This window comes from Bos indicus, chromosome 7 (genome assembly GCF_029378745.1).
Source record: "Bos indicus isolate NIAB-ARS_2022 breed Sahiwal x Tharparkar chromosome 7, NIAB-ARS_B.indTharparkar_mat_pri_1.0, whole genome shotgun sequence".
In the NCBI taxonomy this organism is placed as follows: domain Eukaryota; kingdom Metazoa; phylum Chordata; class Mammalia; order Artiodactyla; family Bovidae; genus Bos; species Bos indicus.
Genome location: NC_091766.1, coordinates 51,156,546 through 51,177,034, shown reverse-complemented (window position 1 = coordinate 51,177,034; position 20,489 = coordinate 51,156,546). Strand labels below are relative to the sequence as shown.

Genomic DNA, 20,489 nt, shown 5'->3' with positions numbered 1-20,489 from the left:
ATCTATTGGTTGTTTAGTAGCATGTTGTTTAGCTTCCACATGCTTGTGTTTTTACAGTTTTTTTCCCTCCGTAATTGATTTCTAATCTCATAAAATTGTGGTTGGAAAAGGTGCTTTATATGATTTCAGTGTTCTGAAATTTACCAAGTCTTGTTTTGTGGCCCAAGATGTGGTCTGTTCTGGAGAATGTTCCATGTGCAGTTGAGAAGAAAGTGCATTCTGCTGCTTTTGGATGTCCTATAAATATCAGTTAAGTCTGTCTGATCTAATGTTTCATTTAAAGCCTGTGTTTTTTAAAATTGATATTCTGTCTGGATGATCTGCCCATTGGTGAGAGTGGAGTGTTAAAATCCCCCACCATTAATTGTGTTAATGTCCGTCTCTCTTTCTTTGAGTGTTAGAATTTACCTTATATATTGGGGTGTTCCTTTGTTGGGTTGTTGTTGAGTCACTGTTGTATCTTGACTCTGCGACCACATGGACTGCAGCATGCTAGGCTTCCCTGTCCTTCACTGTCCTGGAGTTTGCTTAAACTCAAGTGCATTGAGTCAGTGATGCTGTTTGACTGTTTCATCCTCTGCTGCCCTCTTCTCCTTTGCCTTCAATCTTTCCCAGCGTCAGGGTCTTTTCCAGTGAATCAGCTCTTCACATCAGGTGATCTGAGTATTGGTGCTTTAGTTTCAGCATCTGTCCTTCCTATGTTGGGTACATATGTATTTTATAATTGTTACTCTTCTTGGATTGATTCCTCGTTCATTATTTAGTGTCCTTCTTTCTCTCTCGTGACATTCTTTCTTTATTTTAGTGTCTGTTTTGTCTGCTGTGAGTATTGCTGTTCTGGCTTTCTTTTGATTTGCGTTTGCATGGAATACCTTCTATCCCCTCACTTTTAGGTCTGTATGTGTCCTTAGATCTGAAGAGCGTCTGTTACAGACAGCATATATGCGAGCCTTGTTTTTGTAGCCATTCAATCTGTGTCTTTTTGTTGGAGCACTTAATCCATTTATATTAAAGGTAATTATCAATATGTATATTTCTATTGTTTTAAATTTGTTTTTGTGGGTCTTCTTCCCTTCCTCTTTTGTCTTTTTGTGATTTGATGTCTATCTTTGTGTTTGGATTGCTTTTTCTTTTTTATGTGCATATCTATTGTAGATTTTTAGTTTGTGGTTCCCATGAGGTTTTGCTATAGTAGTCTATATATAAACAAGTTTGTTTTAGTTACTGGTCTTTTAATTTCAAATGCTTTTTTAGTATTCTGCATTTGTGCTCTCTTCGCAGTATTGCTGGTTTTGATGTCATATTTGTGTGTAGATATTTACTACTTTTGCTTTATGCTTGCCTTTTCTGGTGGTTTTTGTGATTGCAGTTTTCTTATGTCTGATAGAGGCCTTTTCTATTTAGAAAAGTTCCTTTAGCGATTGTTGTAGGTTATCTTGTGGCATTGAATTGTCTTAGCTTTTGCTTGCCTGTAAAGTTTTTCTCCATCAAATCTGAATGAAAGCCTTGCTAGGTACCGTGTTCTTGGTTGTAAGTTCTTCCTTTTCATCTCTTTAAATATATTGTGCCACTGCCTTACAGTCCACAGACTGTCTGCTGAGAAATAACTGATAATCTTGTGAAAGTTTCCTTGTGTATTATTTATTGCTCTTGCCTTGTTGCTTTTAATATTTTTTTCTTTGTCTTTTTGTCAGTTTGATTGCTGTTGTCTCTTGGTGTGTTCTTCCTTGGGTTTATCCTGCCTGGGGCTCTCTGTCCTTCATGGACTTGGGTGACTCTTCTCTTTCCCATGTTAGAGAAGTTTTCAGCCATTATCTGTTCAGGTAATTTTTTATTTTATAATAAAATTTTTATTATAAAATATTTTCTCAGGTTCTTTCCTGATCTCTCTTCTCCTTTTGCTGCTGCTGCTGCTGCTGCTGCTAAGTTGCTTCAGTTGTGTCCGACTCTGTGCGACCCCATAGATGGCAGCCCACCAGGCTCCTCTGTCCCTGGGACTCTCCAGGCAAGAATACTGGAGAGGGTTGCCATTGCCTTCTGTGTCTCCTTCTGGGACTCCTGTAATACTCATGTTGGTGTGTTTAATGCTGTCCCAGAGGTCTCTGAGACTGGCCTAATTCCTTTTTCCTTTTTTCTGTTCCATGGCAGTGATTTCCACAGTTCTGTCTTCCAGCTCACTTATCCGTTTTTCAGCCTCCATTATTCTGCAATTGATTTCTTCTATTGTACTTTTCATTTCAGGTATTGTATTGTTCATCTCTGTTCATTCTTAGTTCTTCTAGGTCTTTGTTAAACATTTCTTGTATCTTCTTGATGTACCTCCATTTTTTCTCGTGAGATTCTTAAATATCTCTACTGTTATTATTCTGAATTCTTTTTTGTCTAAATTGTCTATCTCCAGTTCACATCTTCTGAGGTTTTATCCTGTTCCTTGATATGGGACATGCTCCTTTGCTATCTCCTTTTGCCTCACTTTCTGTGATTGCAGTTTCTGTTCTGCAGGCTGCAGGATTGTAGTTCTTGATTCTGCTGTCTTCTTCCCGGTCGATGAGTCTAAGAAACTTGTGCAGGTTTCCTGCTCGGAGGTACTGGTTCTTGCCCACTGGGTGGTGGAGCTGGGTCTTGTCCGTCTGGTGGGCAGGGCTGTGTCAAGGATTGTATTTATTGGGCAGCTGTATGCTTAGGAAGAATTTAAGCACTTTTCTACTAATGCATGGGGCTGTTTTCACTGTGTTGGTTTTTTGATCCAAAGTGTACCTGCACTGGAACCTACAGGTTGTTGGGTGGGGCCAGTTCTTAGGAGAAAATGGCAGCCTTTCAGAGGGCTCATGCCAGTGAGCACTCCCCAGAACTACTGCTGCCAGTGTCTTTTTCCCTGCAGTAGGCCCCAGCTGCTCTTTGCTTCCACAGGAGACTCTCCAGTTCCAGCAGGTAGATCTGGCCCAGGCGCTTCTGAGGTCATTGCTTTTTTCCCTGGGTCCTAGTGCTTTTGAGACCTTGTGTGCCCCCTCCAGGAATGGAGTTTATGTTTCCCCCAGTCCTGTGGACTTCCTGTGTTCAAACCCTGCTGACCTTCAAAGCTAGATTCTCTGGGGTCTACTCTTGTTGCCAGATCCACAGGCTGGAGGGCCTGACAGGTGGCTTAGAACTGTTGTGCAAGAACTGTGATATAGTTATTTTCTAGTTTGTGGGTTGCCCACTCAGTGGATATAGGATTTGATTTTATCATGATTGTGCTCCTTCTGTGCTGTCTTGTGGGTTTTTCTTTATCTTTGATATCTTTTTTGGTCGGTTCCAGTGTTTTTCTGTTAATGGTTCGGCAGTTGTGATTTTGGGGTTTCCATAAAGAGGTGAGCTCATATCCTTCCACTATGCCATCTTAAGTTTATAATTTACATTTAGTTGATATTTAATTCAGTAATCTCAAAATGTTCCAAAAATAATTTAATGTACTTATCACTGTAACATTGAGAATATCTGGCATACGGTTTGAAGAGACTGGTAATAAGGAAGGGGGCTTCTATGCTGTTCCACGCACAGTGAGGCTCCTGCAACATCTTCCTAGGACTGCTCCAGATCCCCCAGCTGAACCATAACTACACATCATGTGCCCCAGGCCCCCCACGCCCCAAACTTTGGAGACAGGTGGGGTCTGCATGGTCCACATAATGCTGTCCAAAGCAGGTAGCTAGCAGGGGATCGGTGTGTAAGGGTGGATTTCTTCTGCATTAACATTTTAGTTGTATAGTTCTGTATGTTTTGAGAAACATGCTGCTGTGTAATTATCACCACAGTTAAGTTATAGAATATTTACATCCCCTCAAAACATTCCTTTATATTCATTTGTAGTTAGTTGTCTCTTTATCCTCACCCCCTAACAACTGTTAATTTGCTTTTTGTTCTTGTAGTTTTGCTTTTTTAAGAATGTTTTGTAAATAGAATCATAATGTATGCAACCTTCTGCATCTGTCTTGCTTGGCTTAACATAATGGTTTTGAGACGTCTCCATGTTGCTTAGTATGTCAGTAGTTTGTTCGTTTTCATTGCTCAATAGCATACTGTTGTATAATTGTACCACAGTTCGTCCATGCAATTCTTGGTGGACATTGAGTTTCCAGTTTTTGGCAATTCTGGATAACCCAGCCGTAAATATTTGTGTACAGTCTTTGCATGGACATATGTTTTGTTTCTCTTAGGTAAATATCTAGGAGTGGGATTACTGTGTTGAAGGGTAAATGATTGCTTACATTTATAAGAAACCGCCAAACTCTTTTCCAAAGTGGCTATACCATTTTGCATGCCCACCATCTATATGTGAGAGTTCTAGTTGCTTCCATCTTCACCAACGCTTGGTATTGCCTTTTTTTGTTGTTAATTCTAGCTATTCTAATAACTGTAACAGTATCTCTTTGTGGGCTTAATTTTTATGTCGCTAAAAACTAATGATGTTGAGCATTTATTTGTCATTCTTACCTCTTCCTTGATGAAATGTCAGTTTAAGTATTTTGGCTTTTTTTTTTTTAAGGTTTTGCTTATTTATTTGACTGTGCTAGGTCTTATTTGCAGTATGTAGAATCTTTTAGTTGTGTCATGAGGGATCTTTAATCATGGCTTGCAAACTCTTAGTTGTGGCATGGAAACTCTTAGTTGCAGCATGGTGGGATCTGGTTCCCCAAACAGGAATTGAACCCAGGCCCCCTGCATTGGGAACACGAAGTCTTAGCCACCTGACCACCAAGAAAGTCCATTCTTGGCTATATTTTATTTTTTAAATATTAAAAAAAATTTACTTGGCTGCACTAGGTCTTAGTTGTGGTACACGGGATCTTCGATCTTTGTTGTGGTACTCAGCATCTTTAGTTGTGGTGTGTGAACTCTTTTGTTGTGGCGCGTGGGATTGAGTTCCCTGACCAGGATCAAACCCGGGCCCTCTGCATTGGGAGCATGGAATCTTAGCCACTGGACCAGCACGGAAGTCCCTTGGTTATTTTTTTAAAGATAAAATTAATTATAACAAAATTCACTCTTAATAGTTTTTAAGTATACAATTTAGTGTTTTTTTCAATATTTATGAAATTTTTAAAGATTTTTATATATTTTTGGCTACACTGGGTCTTTGTTGCTGTGCACAGACTTTCTCTACTTGTGGTGAGCGGGGGCTACATGAGTGGGCTTCTCAATGCAGTGACTTCTCTTAGTGTGGAGCACAGGTTCTAGGGTGTGCAGGCTTCAGTAGTTGTGGCTCAAGGTGTTTGTTGCCCCATGACACATGGGATCATCCTGGAGCAGGGTTTGAACCTGTGTCCCCTGCATTGACAGGTGGATTCTTAACCACTGGACTACTAGGGAAGTCCCCAGAAAAATATAGCCACAAAAAGTATTCTTAAACCTATTATCAGTTATTCCATAATACCCCTTTCCTCTGGCTGTGTGTGTGCGCACGCACATGCTTAGTTGTGTCTGACTCTCTGCATCCCTATAGACTGTAGCTTGCCAGACTCCTCTGTCCACGGAATTTTCCAGGCCAGAATACTGGAGTGGCTTGCCATTTCCTTCTTTAAGGGATCTCTCCAACCCAGAAATCGAACCCATGTCTCTTGTGTCTCCTGCATTGGCAGGTGGATTCTTTACCCCTGCACCACCTGGGAAGCCCTTCCCCTCGCCCTTTGCAATCACTAATCATTCTGTCTGTATAGACTTGCCCATTTTGGATATTTCACATAAATATAACCTTACAGTCATATAGCGTATGATCGTGTCTCTCTTGTCAGCATTATGTGGTAAAGGTTAATCCATGTTATAGCATGTGTCAGTACTTTGTTCCTTTTTATTGCCAAATAATATTCCTTTGTATAACTGTGCCACATTTTATTTATCCATTTATCATTTGATGCACATTTTAATTGTACTTTTTGGTTATTGTGAATAATCTACTTTGAACGCTTATAGTCAAGTTTTTGTGCATGTGTGTTTGTGTGTATTTGTTCTTTTCTCTTAGTATATTTCTAGAAGTAGAATTTGCTGAAGTGTAACTCTAACATTTTAAGGAACTGTCAGAATGTTCCACGGCAGGTATACCATTTCATGTATCCATCAGCAAAGTATGAAGGTTCCAACTTCTCCATATGCTCTTAAAAATTGTTATTATCTGTCTTTTTTGATTATTTCCATCCTTGAGGGTGTGATGGTTGTGCTTTTACTTGGAACATATCTGTGTCTTTTTATTGAAAAGGGATTTCTTGTGATTGTATGTAGTTGGGTCATGCTTTTAGATTAAATCTGGCAATCTTTGCCTTTTAATTGGGGTCTTTAGATCATTTACATTTCCAGTAATTAATGCTGTAATTGGATTTAAATCTACCACCTTGCTGCTTGCTTTGTCTTTTCCTCATCTGTTCTATATTCCTTTTTTTCTTTTTCTGCCTTCTTTTAGATTAATTGAGTATGTTTTATGATCCTGTGTTATCTTCATTTTGGCTTATTAGTCTTTAGTAAAATTTTTTTTATTTAGCTATTACCTTATTTTTATGCAATATGTCTTTAGTTTATTGTAACCTGTTGTTAAATAATATCACTTCATCTTGTTATATTTCAAATTTCTGCACTTTTTTTATTGTTATACATTTTAAGATATGTATTGAAATCCATGGTATATTGTTACTATTTTGCTTTAGATCATGGGTTAACAAGCTTTTTATTTTTTAATTGAAGAATAATTGCTTTATAGAATTTGACAAGCTTGCTTTTTAATGGGATATAAATAGTTTTGCTGACTGTATAATTCCTGTCTCAGCTCTCTTACCTGCCATTGTTGGGAGAACACAACCATAGACATTCTGTAAACAAATGAGTGTGACCAATTCAGCCTGCAAGCAGTAGTTTGTCAACCCATGTTTTAGACAGTGAACTATTTTTAAAATCATTAACAATGAGAAAAACATGTGTTTTATATTTACATCTTTTTTGTTGTTTTAATTCTAAACTTTAAACTTTTTATTTTGTCTTGGGGTATAGTTGATTTTAACAGTGTTGTGGTAGTTTCAGGTGAACAGCAAAGGGACTCAGTTATACATATACACATATCCATTCTCTCCTAAACCCCATTCCCATCCAGGCTGGCACATAACATGGAGCAGTAAATTTATCTTAATTTGTAATATTTTTAGTGCTTTTCATTTCTTTGTAAGTTGACATATGTTATCATACTCCTGCTGGAACAACTACTTATGAAATTTCTTGTTTATGTTTGCTAGAATAAGTTCTCTGAGTGTGTTAGTTTGAATTTCCCCTTCATTTTTGAAAGATATGTTCAATGTGTGTGTAATGCTGATTAATAGCTTTTGTCTTTTAGTACATTGAAAATGTCATTCCATTGTCTTCTTCCTTGCATAATTTGTGGCAAGAAATTTGATGTAACTCTTACCATTGTTTCTTTTAATGCAATGTGTCATTTTCTACCTTCAAAGTTTTCTTTCTAGTTCTCAATAGTTTGATTATGTTACATGTAATTTTGTTCTGTTGTATTTATTTTTGTCTGGCTTTCTCTGAGTGTCTTGGAACTGTGATTTGGCTTCTTTTTTTTCATTTGTTTTAGAAAATTTTTGTCCATTATTTCTTCAAATATTTCTCTAATTTTCTTCTTCTATTTTTGGGTCTCTAATTACACATATGTTGTGTGTTAGTTGCTCAGTCGTGTCCAACTCTTTGCGACTCTATGGACTGTAGCCTGCCAGGCTCCTCTGTCCGTGGGATCCTGGCAAGAATACTGGAGTGGGTTGCCATTTCCTTCTCCAACACATATGTTAGGCAGCTTAATTATTATCTCTTGCTCGCTATATCCTGTTTTTGCTTTATTGGTTTTCATGCCATTTTTTCCTCTTTGTGTTTCAGTTTGATTAATTTTTCTTAACCCATCTTCACGTTTACTAGACCTTTGCGATTTATGTGAGTAGGAACACTGTAAATTAAATTCTGTGAGTGAAATTTTCTGGACCGTATATAGTAGGTTTTTTTGTTTGTTTGTTTGTTTGTTTTAATTATTTTCGTGTTTTATTTTCGGCCACCCTGCACAGCTTATGGAATCTTAGTTCCTTGACCAGAGATTGAACCTGCATGCTTGGTAGTGAAAGTGTGGAGTCTTAACCACCGACTTCCAGGTAATTCCCTGATAGGTTGGATTTGGACCACAGCCCATGAGGAAATGAGCTTGAATTTGGACCACAACCCATGAGGAAGTCAGCTTAGGGTTACAGATTCTTAGGGGACCTTTTTTTTTTTCCATTTTACTCAATACCATGGTATGGATAGACGAGTTTCTTTTATTTTACATACTGAGAGACAAGTTTTTTTTCCCCCCTCCCTAGACTGAGGGTGGAATCCTTTAATTCAGGATTATCTTAATAACTCCTTACTTTGGATGGTGCCTAGATTTTATCTTCTGTTTTAAATCCTGTTTCTTTGACAGTTTGGATGCTCAAGGTGAAAACCAGTTTATTGCTTTCTTCTTGAGTTGTTCAGTTGCAAAGTTGTGTTCAACTCTTTGTGACCCCATGGATTGCAGCACACCAGGCTTCCCTGTCCTTCACTATCTCCTGGAGTTGGCTCAAATTCATGTCCACATTTCACTTCATTTTGGCCCTCTGTATTTCTTTTTTTATTCTGTTTTAATGAGATGTAATTGACAAAAAAGCATTGTGTATGTTTAAGGTGTACAGCTTAATGATTTGGCTTACATACATTATGAAATGTTTGTCACCTAAGTTTAGTGAACATTTATCTCATAGATACAATTAAAGAATAGAGAAAAATATTTTTTCTTTGTGATGAGAACTCTTAGGACTTACTCTACAACTTGATATATAACATACAGTAATGTTAATTATATTTACTATGTTAAACACTGCATCTCTAGTACTTACTTGTCTTAGAGGGAGTTTGTACCTTTTGACTGCCTTTATCCAATTCCCCTTCCCTCACTCCCTGCTTCTCATAACTACAAATCTGATTTCTTTTTCTATGAGTTAGTGTGTTTTTAAAGTATAATTGACCTAAAATGTTATGTTAGTTCCTGTTATACATCATAGTGATTTGATATTTCTGTACATTTCAAAATGATCACCATGGCAAATCTAGTTGTGATATGTCACCACAGAAAGATGTTGTTGAGTGTGACCCCCATGCTGTACATTTTATACCTTTGACTCATTTATTTTGCACCTGGAATTTTGTTCCTCATTATTTCCCTCACCTGTTTCTTCCCCTTGCCCCTCCTCTCTGGTGGTTGCCTGTTAGTTCTCTGTATCTATATCAGTGTTTCTTTTTTGCTAAGTTTGTTTATTTGTTTTTTAGATTCCACGTATAAGTGAAATCATAGGGTATTTGTCTTCCTTTGACTAATTTCACATATGGGAAGATTTTATTCTTCTTATGGCTGAGTAATATTTCATCATATATTTATGTATGTATATATATGTATATATCTTATGTCTTTTATCCATTCATCTATTGATGGACACTTAGGTTCCTTCCATATCCTATTACAAATAATGATGCAATGAATATATGGGTGAATATATCTTTTCTAATTTGTGTTTCCATTTTCTTCCTATAAATATTCAGGAGTGGAATTGCTGGATCATAGGATAGTTCTATATTTAATTTTTTGAGGTATCTCTATATTGTTTTCTGTAGTGACTGCACCAATTTACATCCCCACCAACAGTGCACGAGGGTTCCCTTTTCTCCACATTGTGGAATATTTGTGGTTGCTCAGCAAAATGTTAAAAAAATTTTTTTTTCTTTGTCCTGGATGTCTGCTCTACAAGATGCCAATAATAGAAGTCTTACTCAGGCTTTTACAATGTGGAGAGTTGTGAAAGGCTGAGTAATTTAATTGCATTTTTACTAAGGGATTTAGGTTGTTGTTTGTTTTTGTTTTGCTAAAAAACTATGAAATAAAAAAAATTTGCATGTAGGCCTTTGTGCACACAGGCAAAGTTATTTCATCATCATGGAATGAGACAAAGGAATAAGATACGATCATTCTTATTTAGCTTTTTCTATGCTATATAATTTGTGGATTCCTTAAATACCACTAAAATATGTTTTTATATTCTAAAAATTTCCCACCCAGACAAAATACATTATCATAAGCATATCGTTGTTTCTGAATAGTGTGTGTCCAGGTTACCATACTTTGCAAGTGTAGCCAAAAGACAGCATTGCCACTGATTCTAGGTTGTGTTTTGGCAGGGAATAACACTGTGGATACGTGCTGAATCATTAGAAAACGGAAGTTATGTACCAAACTGCATGGCAGTTCAGAACACAGCTTCTGATGTTTCTCAAATAAAACCAGACGTCATTGTAAAATTATGTTTTTCAGATGGCATAGTTACAAATAAATGAGGAAATGAAACAGCAGGCTACGCATCATTGGTAGATTACGTACATAGCCACATGGCATTGATTTCCAGTGTAGAGGCTTTTTTACAAAGCAGTGACAATTGTAGGTTATGTAATACTGAGGATTAATAAGTACATTTTGGATATATCATTTGTTATATGAAAATAAATTTTCATTTCATGCTCTATTTTTCCTTTGCAGCACATTCTGAGCTGTAGAACAGTATCTACCATTTGGCTTTCCATAAACCATCAGGCAAGATACCTATGAGAGTCTCTACTTTGAGAAGTAGTGTACATAATACTTATTATATACCACTCATCAGTTCAGTCGCTCAGTCGTGTCCGACTCTTTGCGATCCCATGAATTGCAGCACACCAGGCCTCCCTGTCCATCACCAACTCCCGGAGTTCACCCAAACTCATGTCCATCGAGTCGGTGATGTCTTCCAGCCATCTCATCCTTTGTCGTCCCCTTCTCCTCCTGCCCCCAATCCTCCCAGCATCAGAGTCTTTTCCAGTGAGTCAACTCTTCCCATGAGGTGGCCAAAGTATTGGAGTTTCAGCTTCAACATCGGTCCTTCCAAAGAACACCCAGGACTGATCTTAGAATGGACTGGTTGGATCTCCTTGCAGTCCAGGGGACTCTCAAGAGTCTTCTCCACCACCACAGTTCAAAAGCGTCAATTCTTCGGCGCTCAGCTTTCTTTATAGTCTTAACTCTCACATCCATACATGACCACTGGAAAAACCATAGCCTTGACTAGATGGACCTTTTTTGGCAAAATAATGTCTCTGCTTTTGAATATGCTATCTAGGTTGGTCATAACTTTCCTTCCAAGGAGTAAGCGTCTTTTAATTTCATGGCTGCAGTCACCATCTGCAGTGATTTTGGAGCCCCAAAACGTAAAGTCTGACACTGTTTCCACTGTTTCCCCATCTATTTCCCATGAAGTGATGGGACCAGATGCCATGATCTTAGTTTTCTGAATGTTGAGTTTTAAGCCGACTTTTTCACTCTCCTCTTTCACTTTCATCAAGAGGGCTTTTAGTTCCTCTTCACTTTCTGCCATAAGGGTGGTGTCATCTGCATATCTGAGGTTATTGATATTTCTCCCAGCAGTCTTGACTCCAGCTTGTGCTTCTTCCAGCCCAGCGTTTCTCATGATGTACTCTGCATATACGTTAAATAAGCAGGGTGACAATATACAGCCTTGACGTACTCCTTTTCCTATTTGGAACCAGTCTGTTGTTCCATGTCCAGTTCTAACTGTTGCTTCCTGATCTGCATATAGGTTTCTCAAGAGGCAGATCCGGTGGTCTGGTATTCCCATCTCTTGAAGAGTTTTCCACAGTTTATTGTGATCCACACAGTCAAAGGCTTTGGCATAGTCAATAAAGCAGAAATAGATGTTTTTCTGGAACTCTTTTGCTTTTTCGATGATCCAGCAGATGTTGGCAATTTGATCTCTGGTTCCTCTGCCTTTTCTAAAACCAGCTTGAACATCTGGAAGTTCATGGTTCACGTATTGCTGAAGCCTGGCTTGGAGAATTTTGAGCATTACTAGCATGTGAGATGAGTGCAATTGTGCGGTAGTTTGAGCATTCTTTGGCATTGCCTTTCTTTGGGATTGGAATGAAGACTGACCTCTTCCAGTCCTGTGGCCACTGCTGAGTTTTCCAAATTTGCTGGCATGTTGAGTGCAGCAGTTTCACAGCATCATCTTTTAGGATTTGAAATAGCTCAACTGGAATTCCCACCTCCACTAGCTTTGTTTGTAGTGATGCTTTCTAAGGCCCACTTGACTTCACATTCCGGGATGTCTGGCTCTAGGTGAGTGATCACACCATCGTGATTATCTGGGTCATGAAGATCTTTTTTTGTATAGTTCTTCTGTGTATTCTTGCCACCTCTTAATATCTTCTGCTTCTTTTAGGTCCATACCATTTCTGTCCTTTATCGAGCCCATCTTTGCATGAAATGTTTCCTTGGTATCTCTAATTTTCTTGAAGAGATCTCTAGTCTTTCCCATTCTGTTATTTTCCTCTATTTCTTTGAATAGCTATCTTCAAAGTAACATCTAATAACTCATTTTTTTTTTTCTTTTTGACACCAGATAAAGGTGTTTTCTAAAGACTTTCCCCAGAAATCCAAATGTTTCTGGGGACTCCTTCCAATCCTCAATACAATGTGTCTTTGGCATTTTAAAAATTGAGGACTATGAAAATGAGTATACTACCCAAAGCAATTTATAGATTCAATGCAATCCCTATCAAGCTACCAACAGTATTCTTCACAGAGCTAGAACAAATAATTTCACAATTTATATGGAAAAACCAAAAACCTCGAATAGCCAAAGCGATCTTGAGAAAGAAGAATGGAACTGGAGGAATCAACCTACCTGACTTCAGGCTCTACTACAAAGCCACAGTTATCAAGACAGTATGGTACTGGCACAAAGACAGAAATATTGATCAATGGAATAAAATAGAAAGCCCAGAGATAAATCCACGCACATATGGACACCTTATCTTTGACAAAGGAGGCAAGAATATACAATGGATTAAAGACAATCTCTTTAACAAGTGGTGCTGGGAAATCTGGTCAACCACTTGTAAAAGAATGAAACTAGACCACTTTCTAACACCATACACAAAAATAAACTCAAAATGGATTAAAGATCTAAACGTAAGACCAGAAACTATAAAACTCCTAGAGGAGAACATAGGCAAAACACTGTCCGAGATACATCACAGCAGGATCCTCTATGACCCACCTCCCAGAATATTGGAAATAAAAGCAAAAATAAACAAATGGGACCTAATTAACCTTAAAAGCTTCTGCACATCAAAGGAAACTATTAGCAAGGTGAAAAGACAGCCTTCAGAATGGGAGAAAATAATAGCAAATGAAACAACCGACAAACAACTAATCTCAAAAATATACAAGCAACTCCTACAGCTCAACTCCAGAAAAATAAACGACCCAATCAAAAAATGGGCCAAAGAACTAAATAGACATTTCTCCAAAGAAGACATACAGATGGCTAACAAACACATGAAAAGATGCTCAACATCACTCATTATCAGAGAAATGCAAATCAAAACCACTATGAGGTACCATTTCACACCAGTCAGAATGGCTGCGATCCAAAAGTCTGCAAACAATAAATGCTGGAGAGGGTGTGGAGAAAAGGGAACCCTCTTACACTGTTGGTGGGAATGCAAACTAGTACAGCCACTATGGAGAACAGTGTGGAGATTCCTTAAAAAACTGGAAATAGAACTGCCTTATGATCCAGCAATCCCACTGCTGGGCATACACACTGAGGAAACCAGAAGGGAAAGAGACACGTATACCCCAATGTTCATTGCAGCACTGTTTATAATAGCCAGGACATGGAAGTAACCTAGATGTCCTTCAGCAGATGAATGGATAAGAAAGCTGTGGTACATATACACAATGGAGTATTACTCAGCCATTAAAAAGAATACATTTGAATCAGTTCTAATGAGGTGGATGAAACTGGAGCCTATTATACAGAGTGAAGTAAGCCAGAAGGAAAAACATAAATACAGTATACTAACGCATATATATGGAATTTAGAAAGATGGTAACAATAACCCGGTGTACAAGACAGCAAAAGAGACACTGATGTATAGAACAGTCTTATGGACTCTGTGGGAGAGGGAGAGGGTGGGAAGATTTGGGAGAATGGCATTGAAACATGTAAAATATCATGTAAGAAACGAGTTGCTAGTCCAGGTTCGATGCACGATACTGGATGCTTGGGGCTAGTGCACTGGGACGACCCAGAGGGATGGTATGGGGAGGGAGGAGGGAGGAGGGTTCAGGATGGGGAACACATGTATACCTGTGGCGGATTCATTTTGATATTTGGCAAAACTAATACAATTATGTAAAGTTTAAAAATAAAATACAATTAGGAAAAAAAAAATTGAGGACTAAACCAAATTTTCTGTAATTTTTTTTTGAATTTTGTCTATGTAATTATTCTTTGAAGTAGACATTTGCATTTACTCCATACTCATCCCTGTTTAAAATTTTCAAGGCTAAGATGTCCTCAGGCTTGTAAGTAGATTGGTCAGCTTTGATGACATCTCTTTGGCCTTTGAAGTTGGCCCAGTTCAGTATAGATACCTCAGGGGTGTATGGTCATGGAAAAACATGTTTTTGTTGAGTGTTCTTGCTTTCTAGTAATTTTATTTTCTGCTCAAGGGATTTAGTATCTGTTCAGATACTTTATTTTTAAAGACCACATAAGTAATGACTTGACCTCTAATCTTAGCTTTGAAAATTTCCCAGACACTAATAAAGATAATGTCTAATGACCTATTATTTGAGAATACTACTCACTGGCTAGCAATCAGTGCTATTTAAAAATGTATATTTTACTCTGAAAATTATTTCCTTGGCCAAAAGCCTTTGTTAGTAAAATTGTGCGTATAATGACATAATTTGGTAACTCGGGCCTTGATTTGTAATACTTTTTATATGTTGTCACCAAGACTTACTACAGTTCAAAACAACTCTTTTCCTTGAATACTACACTAAATAATTAGTTCTGAGAAAAATATTCTGTAAACTGTAGTCTTATCAGAAATAGCACCTGTCTCTTGGACTAATAATATGAGTATTTTGGACACAAAGCATTACATGGTAATCCTTGTTTTGCATGAATGTGGGCTATCTTTGCAGTAAATATATGAATAAGATTTTTGCAAAGGGTCAAGTTAGTACTGAAGACTAGGATTATCAATTAAATTTCCTGGACTGTCTTTGTCAGGACACATGCTTAATAATTTGTGGAGTGAAAGAAAGAATCACACCATACTGTGTTATATGTGTGTCAGGGTGTATTCATGAAAAGAGGAAAAAAGTTTCCTCCTAGGTGTCTGGGCAAAGCTAGAGTTGTCCTTTTTTGTTTTTTTTGTCTGTGATAACAGACCCACTTAGTAAGAACCTACCTAGATACAGTGTTGTTTTTGTGAGATACGGTGTTGTTTTTGTGCCCTTGGTAGAGGAAACATTCTGTTGCTAACTTAATGTGCTTTCTTGTATGGGTTCTTAAGAGATGATGTTTAGTTTTTTGCTAAACTCTTAAGTTATATGCAAAGAGAAGAAACAGTCTGTGTAATTATTTTTTTTTTTTAATTTTTTATAACTGAGTTGGATAATTCTTAAAAGAGATTTGAGTAATTGAGATTTTCCCTTGCTTCCAGTGGAAGGGAAATATTTCAGTTTACTTACTTTAGGCTATAAAAATAGTTTGTTCTTCCTTTGCCTGCAGCAAGACTTATGAACATAAAGTCCCAAAACAGTTTTAGTATTAATTTTTAAAGGTTCCCCATATTTCTTCCCTCATCTTCTGTAACTAATGTGTCTGGATGTAAAATGGAAAAAGTTGAAAATTGCCACTGTGCTTTTTGAGCTTTTCAGAGGTATTATACACTCTGGATATAGTAAAAGATACTGGGGCTTATACAGTGCTTTTTGTGTGAGGAACTCATATAAACACTAATGCATTGATCCTAACACAGTAGTTGATTGTGACTTGAAAAGGTCATGAGTTACTGCTGTTACAGAGAAAATTTTTTAAAGATTGGAGGAAGAGCTGTGGTTTACAAATATTGTTTGAAAGATATCTAGATAAAATTTGATACAGAAAACTGAAAAATTAAAATTGGGGCGGATTTTTATTATTTGTTCAGTTTTCTTTTAGCCTGCAATAGATTTTTATCTCCCTTACTTTTTTTCTTGTCTGTGAATATCCTTGAAGCCTGATTCCCTTCTTGAAGGCAAAATTTACTTTTAAACTTTTATTCCTTCTCAGCCAAGAAGGCTTCAGCCTGAGGACGTTTCGTGAGGAAGTTGGTCATATTAACATAATAATGCATTTTATTTGTTCTGAGTTGGGAGATGATCCTTCTGGTTTTCTTCGTTTAGTATTTGTGGCATATGGTTATTGATAAACATAGTGGTCAAGTGGCTTAATCTTCAACCATTTGTGTTTTTAGGTTTATTCTTCAATCCAAGGAGGCGATTCATAATCAGCTGTTAGAGAAACAGAAGATAGCAGAAGAAAAAATTAAAGAATTGGAAGTAAGTAGGTTTTGAGTGAATAATGATAGCTGTAGTCAGTTTTTAGGCGAAAAGTAATGATCTCATTTTGTCACATGAAATGAAAATGTGTGCCTACCAAGGTCATGTCACATTGTTTTTATTTTTTCTGATTGTGCTAGAGCTAATGATGCAGTCTTTTTATGGCAGTGTATGACCAAAAAAAAAAAAAAAAAAAAGACTAGTCTCTTAAAACTTTAGGGAGTTTTGGATACTTTAGGATAGGATATTGTTAACCTGAATGTGTTTCTTCCATTTCCTTTGAGTGAACATGTTTATTTTTAAAAAATAAAAGCACAGTGTGTATGTGAATACCACATATTGTGGCAGATGGGTGTGAGAGTGGGTAATGATAATAGTAGTTAAAGAATCTAGATATATGACTCTTACATGTTGTAATTCTACATAAGGACAGAGTGAGTAGTAAGCTGTAATTGGGCTTCCCTGGTGGCTCAGACAGTAAAGAATCTGCCTGCAATGCAGGAGACCTGGGTTCAGTCCCTGAATTGGGAGGATTCCCTGAAGGAGGGCATGGCAACCAAGCGAAAACTAATTATTTATCTGAAGGATAGTGCTCCAGTCAAGAAAACAATCTTTTTTTTCTTAAGGAAAAAGATGATAGGTAAGAAAAATAACTTTATAAGTGTTTGGAAAATAGGGAGTTTATTATTATCATCTTCTTACACATTAAAACCTTTGCTGTTGCTGTTTAGTTGTACGACTCCGTGTCTGACTCTTTGTGATCCCATGGACTGTAGCCTGCCCGGCTCCTCTCTCCAGGAACACTGGAGTGGGTTGCCATTTTTTTCTCCAGGAGATCTTCCCAACACAGGGATTGAACTGGGGTCTCCTGCATTGCAGGTGGATTCTTTACCAGATGAGCTTTCAGGGAAGGCACCTGGGAAGTCCTTAAAACCTTTAATGAAATAGTTTTCTTGGACTTTGGTGAATGGTCTATCCTCTGTGTAGTAAAAGTTGGATAGGACAAAAAATTGGTCATTATTTTTGGGGACCAAGATTTCCTGAGATGGGGGTGGATACAGTGACTTCATAGGTCACTTTATCTAATTTCTTTGAATACTATTTGAGGCAGTGGTTCAGAATCTGACTCAGCCTTTTACTGAATTGATGAGACATCCCTTATAGCCTTTTGGGGATTTCTCAAGGACACCAACTTGGCATGGCTTGGGCAAGGATGTGGTGTTTTAGGTTACTTAGGCTTATTTTTGTTTGACTACTGATAAAAATTTAAGCAGACTTGATAATGGCTTTGTAGCTTAGAAAATGTATTGTGAAACAAAACAAACAACAGAAAAAAGAAAACTTACCTTGTAGTAATCAGGTTTTTATTATTTCCTACTTTATCATTTTTGTCAGCCCAACTCTTCTAGGTTGAGTTTTCCAAACAAAAATACCTTAAAAAAAAAAAACTGAACAAAACTATTTCATGTAGAGTACCAAAAAAAAAAGAAAATGTGTTTTTGCAATTGTTGATAAATATATCTAAACATTGTCCTGATGAATAAGTGGCAAAGTAATATGTAAATAATTCTTTTTATGAAAACAAACAAAAGCCAAGATCTGTATATGAACATTGAGTATGATTGTTGTAAGTGTGTATTAAATTAACACTAGTTACCCTAAGGAAATTAGATGGGATGTGGCTGTAATTGTTTTTTTCTTATAACCTCTGTGTTGGATAAATTGTAACAAGTATATGTTAACTTTCATAGTTAAAAAGAAACATCAAGGTGTAAAATTGCCACAGATGATGATTTTAGCATACTATTTAGCTCTGGTGAATATCAGGAAATTCATTTTCCAAGTTTCCTTTCATGGAGTCTCTCAAATACTGGTAAGAGTATTCTGATATCTGTCAGATGATAGAATAGATTAGCTCGCTTTTTGGTATTTGAAATGCTTGTTAACAACTATAAAAAGAGTAATTCTGTCTGGGAACTTCCTCTTCTTCTTCCTACCAACTCTGTTAATCCTTAAGATCTTAGTTTAGGGCTACTTCTGAGAAGCATCTTCTGATTCCTCAGTATTCAATTAAGTGCTTTCCCCTTGTTCTAATTTTTCTAGTTTCATAGCACAATGTGAGGATTTGAGCCTATAAACTATTATCAGTTGAAGTCATTACAAATATTACTTCCTATTACTTGGGAAGCCTGATACAGATTCAGAGCTCTAAATAGTTTTTCCCAAGGTCTTCCAGTTATTACTCTGCCTTTCAAATATAGTCTCTTCTTTTGAGCATTAGTATTTCTTGCCAGTCCAACATAATTATCATTATTGTTAATAATTTTGAACCCTCAGATACCTTACTATTAAGTTGAGGAAGCATAATTTATACAATAACTCTGCAGACTAAGGCCAGGCTGCTTCGTTTAGCACCTATCATCCCTTATGAAGTAAGGTTTTTGGTTTGGGTCAAGAGTTCCAGTTTCTGACCTGGTTCGCTGGGTATGCCTCTGCATCCCCTACCAGTAGTCTATATAAATGACACTGTGGATCAGCCATGATGTAGCATAGGTGCTGGTCTGATCTGAGAGCCCACCTTCGTTAGTATTTTTTAGACTGCCTTTTCTCCACCTCCATTCTTAGTTTCTTTTTGCCCTCTCCATATTTTTTTCCCCTAGTCCTTAACTTATGAGTGCAAGGATTACCTGGAATTTGTTTAGCTTTTAATAACGCTAGTATGCTGTGCCGACATTGTCAACTAGCCTGGTATCTCACTTTCTGGCCCTTTTCCTCTTCTGAAGCAAAAGTGGGAATACTGTAATGTTGCACTCAAGTCCTTAGTTCCCCAACCAGGGATTAGACCCATGGCCCCTGCAGTGGAAGCCCAGAGTCTTACCCACTGGACCTCCAGGGGAGTCTCTGCTCTCATGTCCTCTTGATAGGGAGTTCTGTTACCTACTAGAAGGGTAGAAATAAGTACCATGTTAACCTTGGGAAGATAGGCTGTCTTTTTCTTTTTAAAATTCAGTATTTTACATTTTAATACCCCTATGTTGGTTTTTCAGGCTATAATCAGTTTCTTGGGTTAGGTTAGGAAGTGACTTCATAACAGACTCACAATGTGATAGTGTTGTATAGATTTTTACCTTTCCTTTATAAAGATGATTGATCAGGTTCTGGGAGCAAATGTCACAGTTTCATCCTCGTGGTGATTAGCAGACCAATGATGCTACTCCAATTGAAGAGAAAAAATAAAATGATGCCTTTAGTATGGTAGAGTAACCATGTTGTTTATGTCATTGAGGGAATTCATTATTTTTTTTTTAAATACTGATAACAAATAACTTTAAGGAAGCTGCCTGAGTATATAACACACAATACAGTATATGCTATTAGAAAGTATAAAATTGTACTTCTTAAAAATGACATACATATAATTGGGGTTTCTGATTAGGACTTCATGTGTCTCATCTGTCTGTATAAAAATAATTTTTGAAATATACAGCATTGCTACATAAAGAAAGTACAAGTTTTTATTTTTTTGAGATTTAAGAGTTTAATTAGACACCCTGTCATTAAACTCACAGACACTTTTGAGGTATCAGACACAAAATACAGTAGTAATGTAGTGTTGTTTGTTCAGCTGTGTCCGACTCTTTGTGACCCAATGGACTGTAGCCCGCCAGGCTCTTCTGTCTGTGGGATTTTCCAGGCAAGAATCCTGGAGTGGATTGCCATCCCCTTCTTGGGGAAAGTACAAGTTTTTAAAAGTTTTATTTTTTTTATGGCTGCTCTGGGTCTTTGTTGCTGCTTGCAGGCTTTTTTTGTTGCAGCTACTGTGTAGTTGCAGTGCGGGGCCTTCTCAGTGTGGTGGCTTGTTGGGGGTGTGGGCTCAGTAGTTGTGGTCCACAAGCTTAGTTGCCCCGCAGCATATGGCATCTTCCTGAACCAGGGATTGAACCTGCGTGCCCTGCACTGG

At 37.4% G+C, this 20,489-nt stretch overlaps 1 protein-coding gene across 1 annotated transcript in view; it reads left to right on the top strand.

Moving 5' to 3' along the window:
- PFDN1 (prefoldin subunit 1) overlaps nt 1-20,489 on the top strand; it is a 73,963-nt gene that overhangs the window by 24,576 nt on the left and 28,898 nt on the right. The window contains exon 3 of the mRNA XM_019965044.2: nt 16,444-16,528. Coding sequence (XP_019820603.1) covers nt 16,444-16,528 — 85 coding nt within the window. The remainder of the gene's footprint in view (nt 1-16,443; nt 16,529-20,489) is intronic.